Genomic DNA, 20,055 nt, shown 5'->3' with positions numbered 1-20,055 from the left:
AAAACCAACGATGGGGTACTAATTCACCCCCCCCCCCTGCCACTACATTATATTGCAGGTGCAGCACGGCGCTCACGGCTGCTTATCGCCTCTCTCTCCCTCCAGTCTCCATTCCCTCGAGGCAGCAGCGGGCGGGGCTGAGAATATCGGGGGGCTGACGTCAGCGAGGAGAAGAGAGGGGGGACCTGCCTGGTCACATGAGCGCCGCTGTATTCTCATGAGAATACAGCGGCACCGCCGGCTTGTACACAGGGACGGAGGCAGGACTGGCAGGGAGGAAATGGCGTGCCGTTGGACCAACTAATCGATGATGAAAATCGTTAAAATTGATAATAATCGATAATGAAAATTGTTAACGATTAATCGTTTCAGCCCTAGCTCTTCTCAATAAATAAATAATGCATCTGAAGGTGTACTCTAGGGCCCATCGCAGTCAGCATGCCACTTCCCAATGTTAATGCAAAACCGGAAGTACAGCATTCATACATAACGAGCAGATATGGCTGCCTTCATAGACCCGTGTAATTAAAGGCTATAGATAGAGCTTTAATTCATGCCTGTATAACTCAGGGGTAGACAAATAATATGGAATCCAGGAGCTTGTCTGTTAGAGCTGCACGATTCTGACCAAAATGAGAATCGCGATTAACCTGCTTGCCGACCGCCGCACGCCGATGTACGTCAGCAGAATGGCACGGCTGTGCATATTGGCGTACAGGTACATCCCCTTTAATATGCGCAGCCGTGGGTCGCTCGCGACCCGGTCGGGTACTCTGTGACCGCTGGACCCGATCGTCGCCGGTGTCCCGCGATCGGGTCACCGAGATGAACAACGGGGAGAGTAAGTGTAACAAACCTCCTCTTCCCGTGCGTCCTGGTCAGACTGTCGCTGATCAACTGTTCCCTGTCATAGGGAACGACAATCGGTGACGTCACACGCCAAGCCACGCCCCCCTACAGTAAGAATCAGTCCCTTATGGCAGTGTTCCCCGGTCCGCGGCCCACTACCGGGGGAATTTGGGAGAGGACCCCATGCCTTTTTTGTTTTTCATGGTTTTGACCTTAAAATTCATACCAGACCTAAAGGGCTTGGTATGATTTTTTTTGGGGGGGGGGCATCACACTGTTTTTTTTTTTTTTTCTTTGACAACTGGTTGAAAGTGCTGAACGAGGACGAAAAGCCCCGCTCTGTGATCAATGTCAGTTAAAGACTGTCATCCTAGGTTAGAGGGGGGTGGGAGAGAGGGGTGGTTGAAAGATGGTTTTATCCCAGAGTGTGGGCCTTTTAAGTGAAGCCATGGTCACATAATGATCCTCCTCTCTTCTTCTGTTTACTTCCCGGGATCCTTCTTCAGGTGTCCACAAGTGAAGCCATAGTGACATAATAATCCTTCTCTCTTCTGTTTACTTCCCGGGATCCTTCTTCGGGTGTCCACATCACTACCTGATTGATGGAGGCAACCCTTTTCAGTGGCTGGGTCCTCTCTCATAGGCTCTAGAGCAGTGATGGCGAACCTTGGCACCCCAGATGTTTTGGAACTACATTTCCCATGATGCTCCACTACACTGCAGAGTGCATGAGCGTCATGGGAAATGTAGTTCCAAAACATCTAGGGTGCCAAGGTTTGCCATCACTGAGGGGTCTAGTGCCCAAAAGAAAGCAAGCAGGGAAAAATACCTGGTCCCTAGCTGTGAATTTGATGCATTACGCTGTAGGATGGCTTAGGAAGAAGTGTTTGGAATCAAGAATAAGGAGTAGGGTAAATGATGTACAATGCATTTAAATTTCATTTTTTACTGGGTTGGGCTTTAAAGCAGGGTTCCACTCATTTTTAAGTTTATTAAAAGTCAGCAGCTACATGCTGACTTTTAATAAACGGATTCTCGCCTGTCCCACGGTCCAGCGATGCGGCCACCCAAAGCCTCGCTTCTCTCCCTCTCCACGGCGCCGGAACTGCAAGTGTGGGCATCCGGCTGTGACAGCTTGCGGCTTCACAGCTGGGTGCGCGCACTGCGCATGCTCGAGTTGCGCTGCGCCCCCCTCCGGTGTCACGTTTTGGCACCTTTCTGGGGGGAGCAGATGGGTATTTTGCTCCCACTTCTGGTCATAGATACCCACGGCTATCTACGCCACTTCCGGTGCCTCCTCTGCCCCCGCTGTCTTCTGGGAGACACAAGTCCCAGAAGACGGCAGGGATCAGCGCGAGTCGCGCATGCGCAGTAGGGATCCAGAAAGTGAAGCTGCAAGGCTTCACTTGCCGGAGATGACGGCGGCAGCACCCGACAGCCGAGGGACAGATCGGCTTCGGGTGCAGACATTTCGGGCGCTCAGGACAGCTGCAGTATTTGTAGCTGCTGACTTTTAAAAAAGAACATTTGGCGGAACTCCGCTTTTAAGCAAAAAATCCTTTTGGGGCCCCTCTCTTGTACCTTCTTGTTGCATGTTGAGGATAAATGTTGTGTAGTGTTTCATTCTGAAGTCGATATATTTCTCATGTGTAAATGGTTAACTTGCATCCGTCCTATATTCAGTCCTCTTCATCTCTTCATGTTCATCCCGCTCCTGGAATGTCCCAAAGTCATTGTCAAATACATTTTTTTGGTCAAAATGTTTAGCTATAGGCATCTCACAGACTTCTCATAAATATCGCAGAGTCATGCCGCGTACACGATCATTTTTCGGCATGAAAAAAAAACCAACGTTTTTAAAAACGTCATTTAAAATGATGGTGTGTGTGTAGGCTACACATAATTTTTCGGCTTCTGAAAAACGACAAAAAAATAATTCGAACATGCTGCATTTTTTAACGTTGTTTTAAAAAATGTTGTTTTTCGGGTTGTAAAAAATGATCGCGTGTGGGCTAAAACAATGTTTTAAACCCGCGCATGCTCAGAAGCAAGTTATAAGACGGGAGCGCTCGTTCTGGTAAAACTACCGTTCGTAATGGAGTAAGCACATTCATCACGCTGTAACAGACAGACAGAAAAGCGCGAATCGTCTTTTACTAACACGGAATCCGCTAAAGCAGCCCCAAGGCGAATGGAACTTCCCCTTTAGAGTGCCGTCGTACGTGGTGTACGTCACCGCGCTTTGTTCATTTTTTAAAAGCGATGGTGTGTGGGCAGCGTAGTTTTTAATGATGTTGGGAAAACATAGTTTTTTGGACATGCTGAAAAACTTTTTTTTTTTTCCATGACGAAAAATGATTGTGTACGCGACATAAACGTTTGCCCCTTTTTTTTTTTTTTTTGGCCCATTTGCCATAAAGAGTTCCAGGTTTCTCTTAAGTATTTCCAGCTGTTCACGCTGACGGTGGAAAGAAACAACTGCATCTGCTGGTTAAAAAAAAATAAAAATCCCGAAAAGTTGGAAGATCAATTTGCTAGATTTCTGCCTCTTTCCTTGGTTGTCGGGATCTAGTTTTAAAGATCAGAGGAGAGGGAGGTTCAGAGTTAGAATACATCAAAAGTACTGGCAGATGGCCCAGAAGTACTGTTTCTCAGCAGAAACCAGTCATGCGAGGATGTATGGGGACTGAGCTTCAGGAATCCCACCTTTTTTTGGTGGCACTAATTGGCACTGGAAGATGGCACTAGCAGAATGCACTTATTGGCACTGGCAGGTTGCACTGGATGGCACTGAAAGATGGTACTATCAGATGGCACTGATTGGCAGGTGGGACTAATTGACACTGGCAGATGGCAGGTGGCACTAACAGGTGACACTGGCAAGTGGCACTGGGTGGCAGTAGTTAGCACTGGTTGGCATTGGCAGGTGGCACTGATGGCTTTAGTTGGCACTGGATGGAAGATGGCACTAATTGGCACTGGTATTGCCACTGGCGGATGGCAAGTGGCACTAATTGGCACTAGCAGGTGGCACTGGTGCAAAAAAAAATGGTGTCACCCCCCCTCAGTACAGACCCCCTCTCCCTTCAGTATAGACACACCCCCCCCCTGCTACAGACACCAGAGAGCGGTGTGTCCCACGAGCGGGGGCCCCTTCTCTATGGGCGTAAACAGAGAGGAGGGCCGCCGCGCTCGGTGTACCAAGATGGCCGGAGCTAGGCCAAAGCCGCGGTCTTTCCTGATGCTGTGACCGCCGCGGATTGCCGCCGCGGTCACAGCATCGGGAAAGGCCGCGGCTTCGGCCTAGCTCCAGATCCGTGGCACCGCTGGCGGGCATGTAAAGTATCGGCCTAATTTGGATAAAAATCGGTCAATGGTGATTTCTCCAAAGCGGCCAAATATCGGCCGATTATATCGGCTTGCCGATATATCGGTCGACCTCCTACCTACGACCTGCTATAGGCATTTGGAGGCCTCCATAAGTTGTTCCCGGGGTGAAATTAAAGTTTGGTGCCAAACTGCTTTTGAGTGGTGGTTACCAGCCTCTCAACACAGATATCTGAGATCTTCTTCCAATATTAAACCTAAGCCTACAAAGTTTTATCTTTTGACCTAGAAACCACTCGTCTGTGAAACACCATCTTGTAGCCACCTCATCACATGTTTCCTCCACTCATGTCAAAGACTCATCTTTCCATCACCTCGGTCCAACTTGCTTCCAAACAAACTGTGTTTCCTTCTACTAGATGTCTGTCTAAAAAGCCTAGAAAAGAAGCTTGCACTACTACCGCCGCAGTGGGAAGCCCACTCCATCGAGCTCTTAGGCCCTGCAAATCATGTTTAAGTGTGAACCCAGGCAAAAAGCCGGCAGCGAATTTTTTATCAAGTCTATTGGGGACGGAGGAGCTCAGGAGAAGCGAAGGACCACGTTTTTCAGAGTGGGCATTACCTTAGGAATTTTATCCGCCCACTTCGGGGGTAGGTATATTTCCGCCATCTGTCAGTAATGCATGCAAAACGTGTATCTGTCGATCTGTGTCTTGGAAACGGAAGAATTTATATTAATGGAAGCATTTTACATTGTCGGGTTTCTTATTTGCCATAGATAGGCAGATGTCTTACTGAGAATGACGGCAATGAGATTTTTTTTTCCACAAGCTGATTAACCACTTAAGCCCCGGACCAAAATGCTGCCTAAAGACCCAAGGGGTTTTTACAGTTCGGGACTGCGTCGCTTTAACAGACAATTGTGCGACGTGGCTCCCAAACAAAATTGGCGTCTTTTTTTTCCCCACAAATAGAGCTTTCTTTTGGTGGTATTTGATCACCTCTGCGGTTTTTATTTTTTGCGCTATAAACAAAAATAGAGCGACAATTTTGAAAAAAATGCTATATTTTTTACTTTTTGCTATAATAAATATCCCCCAAAAACATATATAACATTTTTTTTTTCCTCAGTTTAGGCCGATACGTTTTCTTCTACCTATTTTTGGTAAAAAAAATCGCAATAATCGTTTATCGGTTGGTTTGCGCAAAATTTATAGTGTTTACAAAATAGGGGATAGTTTTTTTGCATTTTTTTTTTTTGCATTTTTTTTTTTTTTTTTACTACTAATGGCGGCGATCAGCGATTTTTTTTCGTGACTGCGACATTATGGCGGACACTTCGGACAATTTTGACACATTTTTGGGACAATTGTCATTTTCACAGCAAAAAAATGCATTTAAATTGCATTCTTTATTGTGAAAATTACAGTTGCGGTTTGGGAGTTAAACACAGGGGGCGCTGTAACATTTAGGGATCACTGTGTATGTGTTTACTAGTGTAAGGGGGTGTGGCTGTAGGAATGACGTCATCGATCGTGTCTTCCCTATAAATGGGATGACGCGATCGATGCGCCGACACAGTGAAGGGGAAGCCTTGTTTACACACGGCTCTCCCCGTTCTTCAGCTCCGGGGAGCGATCGCGACGGAGCGGCTATAAACGAATAGCCGTCGTCCCGGATCGCTCCTGAAGCCACGGGGACCGCCGCATGTACGGGGGGGGGTCCCGATCGGACCCCCGACCCACGTCAAGCAGGGCACGTATATATACGTTGATGTGCCTGCCTGTGCCATTCTGCTGACGTATATGTACATGCGGCGGTCCTTAAGTGGTTAAAGTACCCCTTATGCCTTTACGACAGTATTGCAGGCATCTAGAAGCCTTCATGAGGTCCTTAGAAACTTTGAAAACTCTGAAGTGATGCATTATGAAAACTGTTGGTAAATAAGCCGACCATCGTACTTAAGAACCGGTTCACACTGGGGCGACTCGTCAGGGGGCTCAGCCGCCAAACGAGTCGCATCAATTCCATGCAATGGAACCTTTCTAATAGGAGAGACGTAAGTCGCTCCGACTTAGAAAAAGGTTCCTGCACGACTTCGGGGGCAGCTCGGGGCGACCTGCGTTGACTTCTATACAGAAGTCGTTTTGCAGGTCGCCTCTGAAGTCGTCTTCAGGACAACTTGCAGAGTCGCCCCCGAAGTCGTGCCGCGGCTGTGTGAACCGGCTCTTAGGGTCAATGCCAAGCCAAAAGCCCAGGTAGGGCTTTAGAAACGGAAGCCTGTATTTACATAATTGGATTCTTAGTTGCAAGAGCGCCCTGGGAGCCATTAAACCTATCAATCAGATACATCTTTACACTCATCTTTACAGTTTTCAAATGTTAATTTAAGAAAAGAAGTGCTTTAATTACGGTCACCTATAAATAATCTGCATCATAATCAAAATAATTTATATCTTACAGTAATTTAAGGGGTGAGTTGGCAACCTTGCATAGACCCTTCACAACTTTGGGGAAGATTGGTTAGTGGTTCCTTGTCTCCTCTCTATATGAAAAAGGGTTGGAGCTTACTTGAAGGGTTGAAAAATACCTAAAAAAAAAAAAAAAAATTAAACAGTGAATCTTTGCCCCCCCCCCCCCCCCCCCATCCCCAAGAAGTCCTATGCAATCCATTCTCCCAACTGTTCCATTGCTTCGATTGAATCAGGTATAGTTCTAGGACCTAGTGGATTGTTTGTATGACTTCCGAACAATGGCAATGTTTCAATTTATAGAAGTTCTGATATATGTTCCAAAAATAATCTAAACATTTTTGATGATCAATAAATAGGCAGTAAGGCTGCATCCACACCCAAAACGCTAGAGGGGGAAAAAATACATTATTCTCTATGGAGATGGTTCACATTGCCACTACAAAACGCCTGAAGCCCAAACAAGTTCTGGACCCTTTTTTGTCGCTCGAATTGAGCGTATTTGGGCGTTTTACATTGGTGACCCTAGACCTGTACAAAATTGCGGTAAAAAATGCAGCGTTTTGTTGCCGGTAAATGCCGCAAAACGCTACGCTCAGGTGTGAATGCAGCCTAAGGGGCAATGAGAAATGTGCTAGTCCCCAACCAAAAGTTCTATAACATCAAAATCTTCATCAGGCTTGTTCCCAACATGACCAGCAGTACATAATTCTCCCAAGAAAAGGGAACAGCTGGTACTTGCACTCAAAAGTTCTCATATATGGGAAGATATTGGTGTGCCCAGTTGTTCCAAAGGACAGGAAAAGAGCGGAGAATTATAAAGGAGCGTTTTAATTATTATATCCGACCCGGGGGACTGACTTGGCTCGTGTCTAAAGTGTGAACAACGCCGGTGAATTCCTTGATGAACTGCCAATAACAATGAGTATAACTGATGTGCGTTTTGATCAATCATACTCTGTTATTGTATGTTAATTAAGGAATTTACCTGCATTGTTCAGAACACTAGTTCACACTTTATGAACACTTGCTTATTCATTATCTATGTTTAGTGCGACAAAATTTTTTTGTGTTGCCAGCAGCTTTCACTTTTATATTTAGTCTGTATACCTGTGCAATAATTATTTTTGTTTATGTTGGCCCAACCAAGACCTAGCCGGGGGCTGGCTTGGCCCAACCGGGGGCCGGCTTGGCCCAACCAAGACCTAGCCGCGGGCTGGCTTGGCCCAACCGGAGGACGGCTTGGCCCAACCAAGACCTAGCCGGGGGCTGGCTTGGCCCAACCGGGGGCCGGCTTGGCCCAACCAAGACCTAGCCGGGGGCTGGCTTGGCCCAACCGGAGGACGGCTTGGCCCAACCAAGACCTAGCCGGGGGCTGGCTTGGCCCAACCGGGGGCCGGCTTGGCCCAACCAAGACCTAGCCGGGGGCTGGCTTGGCCCAACCGGGGGCCGGCTTGGCCCAACCAAGACCTAGCCGGGGGCTGGCTTGGCCCAACCGGGGGCCGGCTTGGCCCAACCAAGACCTAGCCGGGGGCTGGCTTGGCCCAACCAGGGGCTGGCTTGGCCCAACCAAGACCTAACCCGGGGGCTGGCTTGGCCCAACCAAGACCTAACCCGGGGGCTGGCTTGGCCCAACCAAGACCTAACCCGGGGGCTGGCTTGGCCCAACCAAGACCTAACCCGGGGGCTGGGCTTGGCCCAACCAAGACCTAACCCGGGGGCTGGGCTTGGCCCAACCAAGACCTAACCCGGGGGCTGGGCTTGGCCCAACCAAGACCTAACCCGGGGGCTGGGCTTGGCCCAACCAAGACCTAACCCGGGGGCTGGGCTTGGCCCAACCAAGACCTAACCCGGGGGCTGGGCTTGGCCCAACCAAGACCTAACCCGGGGGCTGGGCTTGGCCCAACCAAGACCTAACCCGGGGGCTGGGCTTGGCCCAACTGGCTTTAACTTTGTCGGTAGATCAACCCTTTAAAAACCCTAATTTGTGTTTTGAGGATATGTTGCCTGACCAGCTTAAGTCCTTGGTCACTTGAGGTGCCCCAATAGAAGTCAAAGATGACATTCAATTACAGCATCCAAAAGGAGGTGGTCTAAATTTTAGACCACCTCCTTTTGGATGCTGTAATTGAATGTCATCTTTGACTTCTATCTTGTGGTCATCAACCTTGTCCTGCAGGGCCCACTAACAGGCCAGGTTTGCAAGATAACTGAAATACATCACAGGTGATATCATTTGCTCCTCAGTGATTGCAGTATTCTAGACTGCATCTCCCCAAGGTAATACATAAAACCTGGCCTGTTAGTGGGCCCTGCAGGTCAGGGTTGATGACCACTGGAATGGTAATCCTATAATAATGGCTTCCACCCAAAACTACAATATAACTCTTTTAGATTTGTATACTCTTAACATTATAAGTACATTCTCATGGAAAAACATTCCCTTTTAATTTCTGGAGTGTTGCACTGCACTACCAGTAGTATCATGATTATATAAAGCCGTGAGCTCTGTCAGCATAAGTCATTAAATGATCATCACTAACTTAATACTCTCCAGAAATAGTCTGTGTAAGTGTCGCATCAACAACCCGATATTAATACGAGCCTTAGACGTACAAAGGTGAAATTACTTTTTGGACTCATCTCCCAGCCTTGCGTGTCCATAGATTGTTTTTCTCATGAGTAGTTGTGTCGGCGCTCGCTGGTGACCTCACTTCTATCTAATATGGATAAACCTCATACCTTTCCAAAACAACTGCTGTAAATCAGAGTCATTAAAATGTATGTTGGATAGTGTGATAGTACTGTGGGTTCCTTTTTTTTTTTTTTTTTTAACATTTGTGTAGTAATAGAGCTTATTTATACTTTACAGCTCTTGGCCCTACCAAGGTATCTTTACTTATCTTGAAGAGTGACAACACTTTGACTACCTTCTAATTACTTCCCAGATTGTCCCTGGTCTGAAATTGATGGCTTGCATGCAGGGAACAATGGCTATTTAATCTAAAGTGGAGTTCCACCCGAAAATGGAACCTAGCCGCGGGCACTGTCTTGGCCCCCGTCCAAGACCTAGCCGCGGGCACTGTCTTGGCCCCCGTCCAAGACCTAGCCGCGGGCACTGTCTTGGCCCCCGTCCAAGACCTAGCCGCGGGCACTGTCTTGGCCCCCGTCCAAGACCTAGCCGCGGGGACTGTCTTGGCCCTCGTCCAAGACCTTATAATGGAGCTTATTTATACTTTACAGCTCTTGGCCCTACCAAGGTATCTTTACTTATCTTGAAGAGTGACAACACTTTGACTACCTTCTAATTACTTCCCAGATTGTCCCTGGTCTGAAATTGATGGCTCGCGTGCAGGGAACAATGGCTATTTAATCGAAAGCGGGGGTTCCACCCAAAAATGGAACTTCCGCTTTTTGGAATCCTCCAGTGTCACATTTGGCACCTTTCAGGGGGGGGGTGGAGGAGGGAGCAGATAGCTGTGTAATCCAGGCACTTGCTCCCACTTCCGGGTATAAGTTGCCGCGGCCGGCGCCTACTGTCTTCTGGGAGACACACAGGTCCCAGAAGACAGCAGGGACCAGTGGGATCGCGCAGCGCAACTCGTGCATGCGCATTAGGGAACCAGGAAGTGAAGCTGCAAGGCTTCACTTCCTGATTCCCTTACCGAAGATGGCGGCGCCTCTACCCGAGAGCCGGGGAACAGATTGGCTTCAGGTGCCGGCGCCCAGGACAGGTAAATGTCCATGTATTAAAAGTCAGCAGCTGCAGTATTTGTAGCTGCTGAATTTTTTTTTTTTTTTACGGAACTCCACTTTAAGGAAGGGTTACCAGTAAATACACATAGCAATTTAGAAATGTATACTTGTGTTGAGCAATTGTTTCTCTATCTCTCTCCCGCTCTCATTTCCTAGGAAGGTCATAGTTGCCGTAGAAGTGAATTTTGAAACACATTAGACAGGTTCTCTTTGAGTGCTGAGACATTTTGTGGTGTGTGTGTGTGTGTGTGTGTGTGTGTGTGTGTGTATTCAGACCTATAGGATTGACCTATGTTTGCCTTTAGTCTTTTGTGGTACCCTTAAATAGGTGCCAGATCTGAGATTCTTCTTGGGTGACGGAATTATTGAGCTTTGCTGTGCTCGGCCGCAGTGTTGAAAACATCTGACTGATCCACCTAACATCTCTTGTTCTCTTTCCAGGGGCGAGGATTCTCGATCAGAAGCCTCAGACAGTGGACATGGGAAAAGATTATTACAAGATTCTGGGCATCCCCAATGGGGCCAACGAGGATGAGATCAAGAAGGCCTATCGCAAGATGGCCCTGAAATATCACCCCGACAAGAACAAGGACGCCAACGCTGAGGACAAGTTCAAGGAGATCGCAGAGGCCTACGACGTCCTCAGCGACCCCAAGAAGAGAGTGGTGTACGATCAGTATGGGGAGGAAGGTGAGGAACGCTGGATATACTGGAGTACTTTTGCATGTTGACCACAGTGTTGGAGAGTAGATTAACAGAGGATCAAATTTCCTTTCTAAGTGCATGCCAGTTATCGGCAGTGGAAGGGCTGTGGAGTTACGATGGAACTTCAGCCAAAACTTTTTTCAGCTTTGGATAGAGTGGGGAAAATTTAGAGCCTGTATCCTGTTTTTTTATGGTTTTATCCATGTTAGGGAAATTTCCTCTTACTTGGGAAAAGCATAGGTTTGGTGCAGGAAAAACAAAACTGCCTCCCCCCACTTCTTAGCAATGTTCCTTGCTTGTTTTTTAGAATCAGGTTTATAACATCCATTTATTTAAAATAATAAATTATTAATCAGTAGATACGATTGTCGTAACTCTGAATCTGCGACGTAGTAAATTTAAGCGTATGCTCAAACTGAGATACGCTTAAATGTTGCTAAGATACGACCGGCGTAAGTCTCCTACGCCGTCGTATCTTAACTGCATATTTACGCTGGCCGCTAGGGGCGTGTACGCTGATTTATGCGTAGAATATGTAAATCAGCGAGATATGCCTATTCACGAACGTACGCCCGGCCGTCGCAGTAAAGATACGCAGTTTACGTAAGCCGTTTTCAGGCCTAAATATATTCCACCAAAAAGATGGCGCAGCCAATGTTAAGTATGGATGTCAGACCCGCGTAGAATTTTAACATTTTTACATCGTTTGCGTAAGTCGTTCGTGAATGGGGCTGGGCGTAATTTACGTTCACGTCAAAACCAATAAGTCTTTGCGGCGTAATTTGGAGCATGTGCACTGGGATATGTCCACGGACGGCGCATGCACCGTTCGTAAAAAAAACGTCAAACACGTCGGGTCACATAAAACACGCCCACCTCTTCACAATTTGAATTGGGCGCGCTTAGGCTGGCACATTTACGCTACGCCGCCGTAAATTAGGACGCAAGTGCTTTGTGAATACAGCACTTGCCTCTCTAACTTACGGCGGCGTAGCGTATATGCGATACGCTACGCCTGCCTAACGTTGGGCTCATCTACCTGAATCCAGCTAATAATTATTAATTACTTTTTTTTGGTGCCCCGTGTGAGGAACGAACTTAAGTTTGCAATCGTCATTCCTCATGGGTCAACCCGTTTCTTATCTAGGCTTCATCAGGAAGATTACTGCAGTTGTAATAACCATACAAAATAAAAACACACATTTTTATAATCGTACATAATTATTCATTACCAATATCATTTGCAAATGATATTGGTAACGAATAATTATGTACGATTATGAAATTTGTGTCTTCTTTTGTATAGTTATCACAACTGCAGTCCTGATAAAGTTATCGCTGACACAAATGTGCTTGAACTGTAATTCGGGGCAGGACCATCATTGTCAGGGTGGGACATGGCTACTGGTAGGATTGCCTGCCCATATTGTGTCGCGGAAAAGTGGAGTTGTTGCTGGGTCATGAATTACAGTGGAAACTCTGATTACGAGCATAATCCGTTCCAGGAGAATGCTCGTAATCCAAAGTACTCGCATATCAAAGCGAGTTTCCACATAGAAGTCAATGGAAATGAAAATAATTTGTTCTGCATGGACTTCAATGACATGCAATACCGCATGCGGCCAGAGGTGGGGGACGCGGAGAGGCTTGGAAACGGCCGAAAAGGCCTGAGGACAGCTCGGCTGACCTCGGAAAAGCTCGGGAACGTAGTATTTCCTAGCATTTCTGAACAGCGCCAAACGGCTACGCTCTGCTCTGGTGAAGCCTCAGAAAGACATCGTTACAGAGATTTGCCCGAAATCAGCCGAGCTGTCCTTGGGCCTTTCCGATCGCTGATGTTTGGCTTTGCTTGGCTCCAGCGACCCACCCCCCACCTCAGGCCGAACGCGGTACTGCACACCGCTTTGGCCTGAATCATGCTCGTTTTGCGAGACAACACTCGCAAACCGAGTTACCATTTTTAAAAATACAGTGCTCATATTGCGAAACGCTCGTTAACCGCATTACTCGCAATCTGAGGTCCCACTGTACAGTTTTGGTGGATGGGGGGCACAGGAATAACCTGTAATACTTGGCTTGTTTCTCAATGCTGTGTGACCAGTCACTCAAAGCCTCTTCTCTAAAGTGCTCTGGTTGGCAGTCGCATGCCGACATCAAGTACAATGCAAGACCAATAATCCTGCGTTATACATAAGGACAGCAAGGGCCCGGCCATAACTCGGAGCATTGAAGAGAGTGGAGAATAAGGTAAGTATTGCAGCTTATTCCTTTATCCCAAGACTTAATGATCATTTAACCTTTACAGTGGAGATGGGGACCCCTACACAAGGGTAGATTTTTCTACAATCAGGTTTAAAGTGTATCTAAAGTCCAAATCTTCTTTCCACTTGGCATGGGGGATAGAGTAGTGCAAGGTTTCTCAATTGGGGTTTTGAGACCAGAAAGTTATTTCAAGGATTCCTCTGTTAGGAAAGGCTGGAGTAGGGAATGGTTAAAACCCCCCATCCGGTATTTCCCTTGGGGTGTTTTTCCATCACTCCATTTCCAAAAAGTGAATGGAAATCTCTGTACAGTGAGGGGACACCCTGCTCTGACACCAAACATCTCCATTGGAATAGATCCCCGTACCTCCTATTCTGGTGACAACTGTCTGGCTAAGGTTAATGTTAAGTTAGCTAGTAGTGGGACTGTGATGGGTGTACACTAGGGTTCTCCCGATACCACTTTTTTAGGACTGAGTACAAGTACCGATACTTTTTTTTCAAGTACTTGCCGATACCGAATACCAATACTTTTTTTTAAATGTGTCGTCCCCCCCCCCACAGATGCAGCCATGTCCCCCCCCCCCCCCCCACACAGATGCAGCCATGTCCCCCCCCCCCCCACACACAGATGCAGCCATGTCCCCCCCCCCAACACACAGATGCAGCCATGTCCCCCCCCACACACAGATGCAGCCATGTCCCCCCCCCCCCCCACACCCAGATGCAGCCATGTTTCCCCCCCCCCCCCCACACACACAGATGCAGCCATGTCCCCCCCCCCACACAGATGCAGCCATGTCCCCCCCCCCATGCAGCCATGTCCCACTTACCGTACATGCTGCCGCGCCGCGCCTGGTTAATACGGGTGGGGAACATTACAGCTTTCATTTGAATAGCTGTAGTATTTCGCACCGCGCTGTGTATAGACACTCCCCCTTGGTCGGGATTGGACAGTTCACCCGAGCATGGGGGAGTGTCTATACGCGGCGCAAAACACTACAGCTATTCAAATGAAAGCTGTAATGTTCCCCGCCCGTATTAACCAAGTTGCAGCGGGGATGCGGCGTAGCTGCGGGATGCGGCGGGGGGGTGCAAGTATTCTATTTCGGTATCGGGGGTATATCGGTACCGATACTAGTATCGGTATCGGGACAACCCTAGTGTACACCAAAATATTGGTTAAAGTGCGAAAAACATATGGGAAATTAAAATCTACTTGTATAGTGGAACCTTGGATTACGAGCATAATCCACTCCAAGAGAATGCTCGTAATCCAAAGTACTCGCTTATCAAAGCAAGTTTCCCCATTGTAGTCAATGGAAACTAAAATAATTTGTTTCACATTGACTTCAATCACATGCCATACCGCATGCGGCCAGAGGCAGGGGGCACCGGAGAGCCTCAGAAAGGCCCGAGGACAGCTTGACTTACCTCGGAAAGGCTCAGGAACGTATAGGTAGATTCATGTAGGGGCGCCTAACTTTTGGGCGGCCTAGCCTTTTTAGGCTAGACCGCCGTAAATTAGTTAGGCTATTAGTGATTCTCAAACCACTTGCCTGCTAATTTTCGGCGGCATTGCCTAAAACGAGCGGGCGTAAGGGCGCCTAATTCAAATGACTTGGAGGGGGGCGTGTTGTATGGAAATGAGGCTTGACCTCACGTTTTTTGACACTGCGCATGCGCCGGGCGACTACATTTCCCAGTGCGCATTGCGGCTAAGTAGGCTGTACGGGCCTATTGATTTCGACGCGGACGTAAACGACGTAACTCCCGATTCGCGGACGACTTGCGCAAACAACGTTAACATTTCGAAATTTGCGGCGGGAACGGTGGCCATACTTAACATTGGCTAGGCCACTAGAGCATAGCTCTAACTTTAGGCGGCCTATCCCTTACGGAAACTACGTAATTCGACGGCATAGGCCTGGCATACGTTTGCGTTCGGTCGTGAATCGGCGTATCCCCTCATTTAAATAATCTACGCCGGCCGCAATGGAAGCGCCATCTAGCGGCCAATAGAAACCTTGCAATCTAGGATAGAACGGCGCAAGCCGTTCTATCTTAGATATGTTTAAGTGTATCTCTGTTAGAGAATACACTTAAACATAGGTCGGCTTAGATTCAGAGTTAGGTCGGCTTATCTGTAGATTAGCCGGCCTAACTCTTTGTGAATCTACCTAGTAGTGTTTCCGTGCATTTCCGAACAGCAATGATTGGTGCCGTTCGGCTCCGGTGCCCCCCTACCTCAGGCAGTACTGCACACCGCTTTGGCGTGAATCCTGCTCTTATTGTGAAATGCTCGTTAACCCGAGGTTCCACTGTACTATTGTTAGTATGGACTGACCCTTAAAGACTATAAAAGATGCAATTCTGTACTTCCATAAATCGCTGGCTTCATTTTTAAACCCCATTTCCTCTCTTTAATTTTTCTAGGTCTAAAAACTGGAGGTGGCTCATCCGGTAACACAGGCAGCTCCTTCCATTACACGTTCCACGGTGACCCTCATGCAACCTTCAATTCTTTCTTTGGAGGCTCGAATCCCTTTGATATCTTCTTCGGCTCAAATCGCACACGCATGGGCAACGGCTTTGACCACGAAGACATGGACATCGACGATGACAACGATGACCCCTTCGGCAGCTTCAACCACTTCGGCTTCAACGGTGTGAACGGTTTCCACCGGCGGCACCAGGACCAAATACCCAACCGCCGGAAGGTGCAGGACCCTCCAGTGATTCACGAGCTGAAAGTGTCCTTGGAGGAGATTTATCATGGCTGTACGAAACGGATGAAGATCACGCGGCGGAGGCTGAACCCAGATGGCCGCACTGTGCGTTCGGAGGACAAGATTCTCAACGTGGTCATCAAGAAAGGGTGGAAAGAGGGCACCAAGATCACTTTCCCCAAAGAGGGGGACGCCACATCAGAAAACATCCCCGCAGACATTGTGTTCCTACTGAAGGACAAACCTCACGCACATTTCAAAAGAGACGGGTCCAACATTGTGTACACCGCCAAGATCACACTGAAAGAGGTACGGAATCCCAGGATTGGTGAGATTCTCATTACAGGAGATGAATGTGTCCATAATAGCAAACACACCATTTATTTCTTTTAGAATGAGAGAAATTGCTGGCTGTTATTTTTGGCATTTTTTTTTTTGTTAAATGTGATGTACTTTATATTCTATAGTCTCCTCCCAAGACGTTTATATGGCTGACCGAGAGACCGTGTGTGAGGTCAGGGCAGCAATTGTCAGACTTCAGGTGACCTGTGAACCCTGACTTCCAAGCCAAAGTGTCAGGCTCAGACTAAGTAAAATAAGTAGGCCTAAATGTTAGACTGAACATTTTAAAGCTGAACTCCTGGCAGATATCAAATACACAAATGTATGCCTTTCTGTATTTTTTTTTTTTTTTTTAAGTGTATTTTGTGCGTGTACTCGAGAGAGGAGCCGGACTGCAGGAGTTGGGAGTAGGCAGGCCTCCCCCAGAGGCAATCTGCCACCTTTCTCCATTCCCCCGGGTGGCAGGAGGTCCTCCCACATAGCCCGCCCTACCTGCTCCGCTTTGAAGCCCAACGGGGCAGAGGGACTCCCTATAAGTGAGTGAGAGGATTTGCCCGCTCAACCAGCCCCGTTAGTCCTTCGCCTCTTTTTTAGAGACCGCGTGGTCAAAGTGCGTGCATGTTAACCCAATTTCGAGTGCGTGTAAGTGTGGTGGTTTTTGTGGGAGGGGGGTGGGCGTACTAAGCACAGGCTTACCTCGCATAGCACACCCACCGGGAGCCGGGCTGAGACCACCAAACTCAATTCACATGTAGCCGAGACCGGAATCCGAACCTCTAGCAGCAGAGGTGAATGGCTTGTCAGCGCAGAAAGGCTCCCTATGCCTTTCTGTATTAACCACTTAATTACTGGGCACTTAAAGCGGAGCTCCACCCTATTTAAAGACATTAGCTTAATCAAAAAACGGACAAGAATGCAGAACGGAACGGAACTTTTTATTTTTTATTTTTTTTTCTGTGACAGTACCTTTGTTAGCAGCAGCTGTCACTCTGCTTCCTGTCTCTCCTTTTGCGGGTTTTCTTCGGGCAGAACGTCATATCCTGCAGAGGTTTCCTCTGAGTTATCGCGGGATTTCCTAAAGCGCGACGCTGGCTCGTCGCATCAGGCTCCCCGTCACAGATTGATCCGGAAGTGACGTTCCGTCGCCGCCATCTTGCTACTCCCCACACTCATGCACAGTAATGATAGAGTGAGAAGGGTCAAGCGGTGTAGCAAGATGGCGACGACAGGACGTCACTTGCAGAGCAATCTGTGATAGGAGAGCCGAATGTGACGCCCGTTTCGATGGAAACCCGGAGCTCGACGTGCTTGTGGGCTTCACGTTGCCCAAAAGCAAAATGGAAACGGCGCTGCAATTATAATATAACTTCTTTCAAACGAAATCGGATAGCGGACGACTTTAAACGGCAGAAGCGTGAGTCCTCTGTTTATACGCCATACATAATTTAATGCCCCCCCCCAAAAAAAAACCGAATGGCCGCGGGAGATCTGCTTTAAACCCCCTTCCTGCCCAGACCAATTTTCAGCTTTCAGCGCTGACGCATTTTGAATGACAATTGCGCGGTCATACAATGCTGTACCCAAATTATATTTTTATCATTTTTTTTTTTGCTACAAATAGAGCTTTATTTTGGTGGTATTTGATCATCTCTGTGATTTTTATTTTTTGCACTATAAACAAAAAAAGACCGAAAATTTAGAAAAAACGACCTCAATTTTTTACGTTTTGTTATAATATCCCAATATATATATATTTTTTAACCGATTAATTTTTTTCCTCCGTTTGGGCCGATATGTATTCTTCTGCATATTTTTTGTAAAAAAAAAAATCGCAATAAGCGTATATTGATTGGTTTGCGCAAAAGTTATAGGGCCAGATTCACAGAAGAGATACGACGGCGTATCTCTGTGATCCGCCCGTCCTAACTATGCGACTGATCCATAGAATCAGGTTACGCATAGATGGCCATAAGATCCGACAGGTGTAATTGACTTACACTGTTGGATCTTAGGATGCAATTCTATGCCAGCCGCTAGGTGGCGATTCCATTGCGGTCAGCGTAGAATATGCAAATGACTAGTTACGAAGATCCGCGCATTCGTCACAATCCGTACGTCGTCGCTAGTCGTTTTTACCCATCGCAAAGTTACACCTGCTTTAACATGGCTTATCTTTAGATCAGCCATGTTAAAGTATGGCCGGCGTTCCCGCGTCGAATTTCGTTTTTTTTTGCGTAAGACATCCGGGAATACGAAACGCCGTAACGCATGTCGCATTTAAAAAAAAACGTTGGCGCCGTAATTTCGCGCAAAGCACGTCGGGAAAATTAAACACGGAGCATGCGCAGAATGTTCAGCGCAGGAACGCGCCTAATTTAATGGTGCCCGCCCCATTTGAATTAGGCGGGCTTGCGCCGAGCGCATTTACGTTACACCGCCGCAAGTTTACAGGTAAGAGCTTTGTGAATCAGGCACTTACGCTGTAAACCTGCGGCGGTGTAACGTAAATCAGATACATTACGCCGCTCGGGAGCAACGTAATTGTACCTGAATCTGGCCCATAGCGCCTACAAAATAGGGGATAGATTTATGAATTTATTTTATTTTTTGACTAGTAATAACGGCGATCTGAGCCTTTTTATTTATTTATTTATTTTTTTCAGGCCTGCGATATTGCGGTGGACATATCGGACACTTTTGACACTATTTTGGGACCATTCACATTTATACAGCAAACCGTGCTAAAAAATGCACTGATTACTGTATAAATGTGACTGGCAGTGAAGGGGTTAACTCTCGGGGGCGAGGTCCACCTTTTAAAAAAAAGACAAAAAGGCTACAAAAATTTTTATATATATATATATATATATATATATATATATATATATATATATATATATATATATATATATATATATATATATATATATATATATATATATATATATATATGTGTATGTATGTGTGTGTATATATATATATATTCTTATATATATATATATATTCTTATATATATATATATATTCTTATATATATATATATATATATATTCTTATATATATATATATATATATATTCTTATATATATATTCTTATATATATATATATATATATATATATATATATATTCTTATATATATATATATATATATATATATTCTTATATATATATATATATATATATTCTTATATATATATATATATATATATTCTTATATATATATATATATATATATATATTCTTATATATATATATATATATATATATATATATATATATATATATATATATATATATATATATATATATATATATATATATATATTCTTATCAGAAGTGGCTGTTACTAGGCAGATCTCCTAATCTGCCACTGCCTCGTCCACGGTGGTCTTCTTCTTTCTTCTCCTCCTCGCGCCGCCTTCTGGGAAATGGGGAGCGGTGTCTTCTGGGACTGTGTGTGTGTGTCCCAGGAGACATCCGCCCATTCACATAGCGCCACGCGGCTCGCGCATGCGTAGTAGGGAATTGGGCAGTGAAGCCGCAACGCTTCACTTCCTAAATCCCTCACCGTGTATGGCGGCCGGTCAGCCGAGACCCGACTGATTGCTCGGCTT

General features: G+C 46.5%; 1 protein-coding gene across 2 annotated transcripts in view; it reads left to right on the top strand.

Moving 5' to 3' along the window:
• Positions 1–20,055, top strand: part of DNAJB5 (DnaJ heat shock protein family (Hsp40) member B5) — a 55,749-nt gene that overhangs the window by 22,718 nt on the left and 12,976 nt on the right. The window contains exons 2-4 of one of the 2 annotated variants that reach the window (XM_040336023.1): positions 4,596–4,827; positions 10,845–11,093; positions 15,806–16,407. In XM_040336023.1, coding sequence (XP_040191957.1) covers positions 4,686–4,827; positions 10,845–11,093; positions 15,806–16,407 — 993 coding nt within the window. In that variant the 5' untranslated portion in view covers positions 4,596–4,685. The remainder of the gene's footprint in view (positions 1–4,595; positions 4,828–10,844; positions 11,094–15,805; positions 16,408–20,055) is intronic. The other variant, XM_040336024.1, reaches the window with a different exon arrangement.

This window comes from Rana temporaria, chromosome 1, assembly GCF_905171775.1.
Source record: "Rana temporaria chromosome 1, aRanTem1.1, whole genome shotgun sequence".
In the NCBI taxonomy this organism is placed as follows: domain Eukaryota; kingdom Metazoa; phylum Chordata; class Amphibia; order Anura; family Ranidae; genus Rana; species Rana temporaria.
The sequence above is the reverse complement of the archived record's forward strand: the minus strand, read 5'-3'. Positions and strand labels throughout refer to the sequence as shown.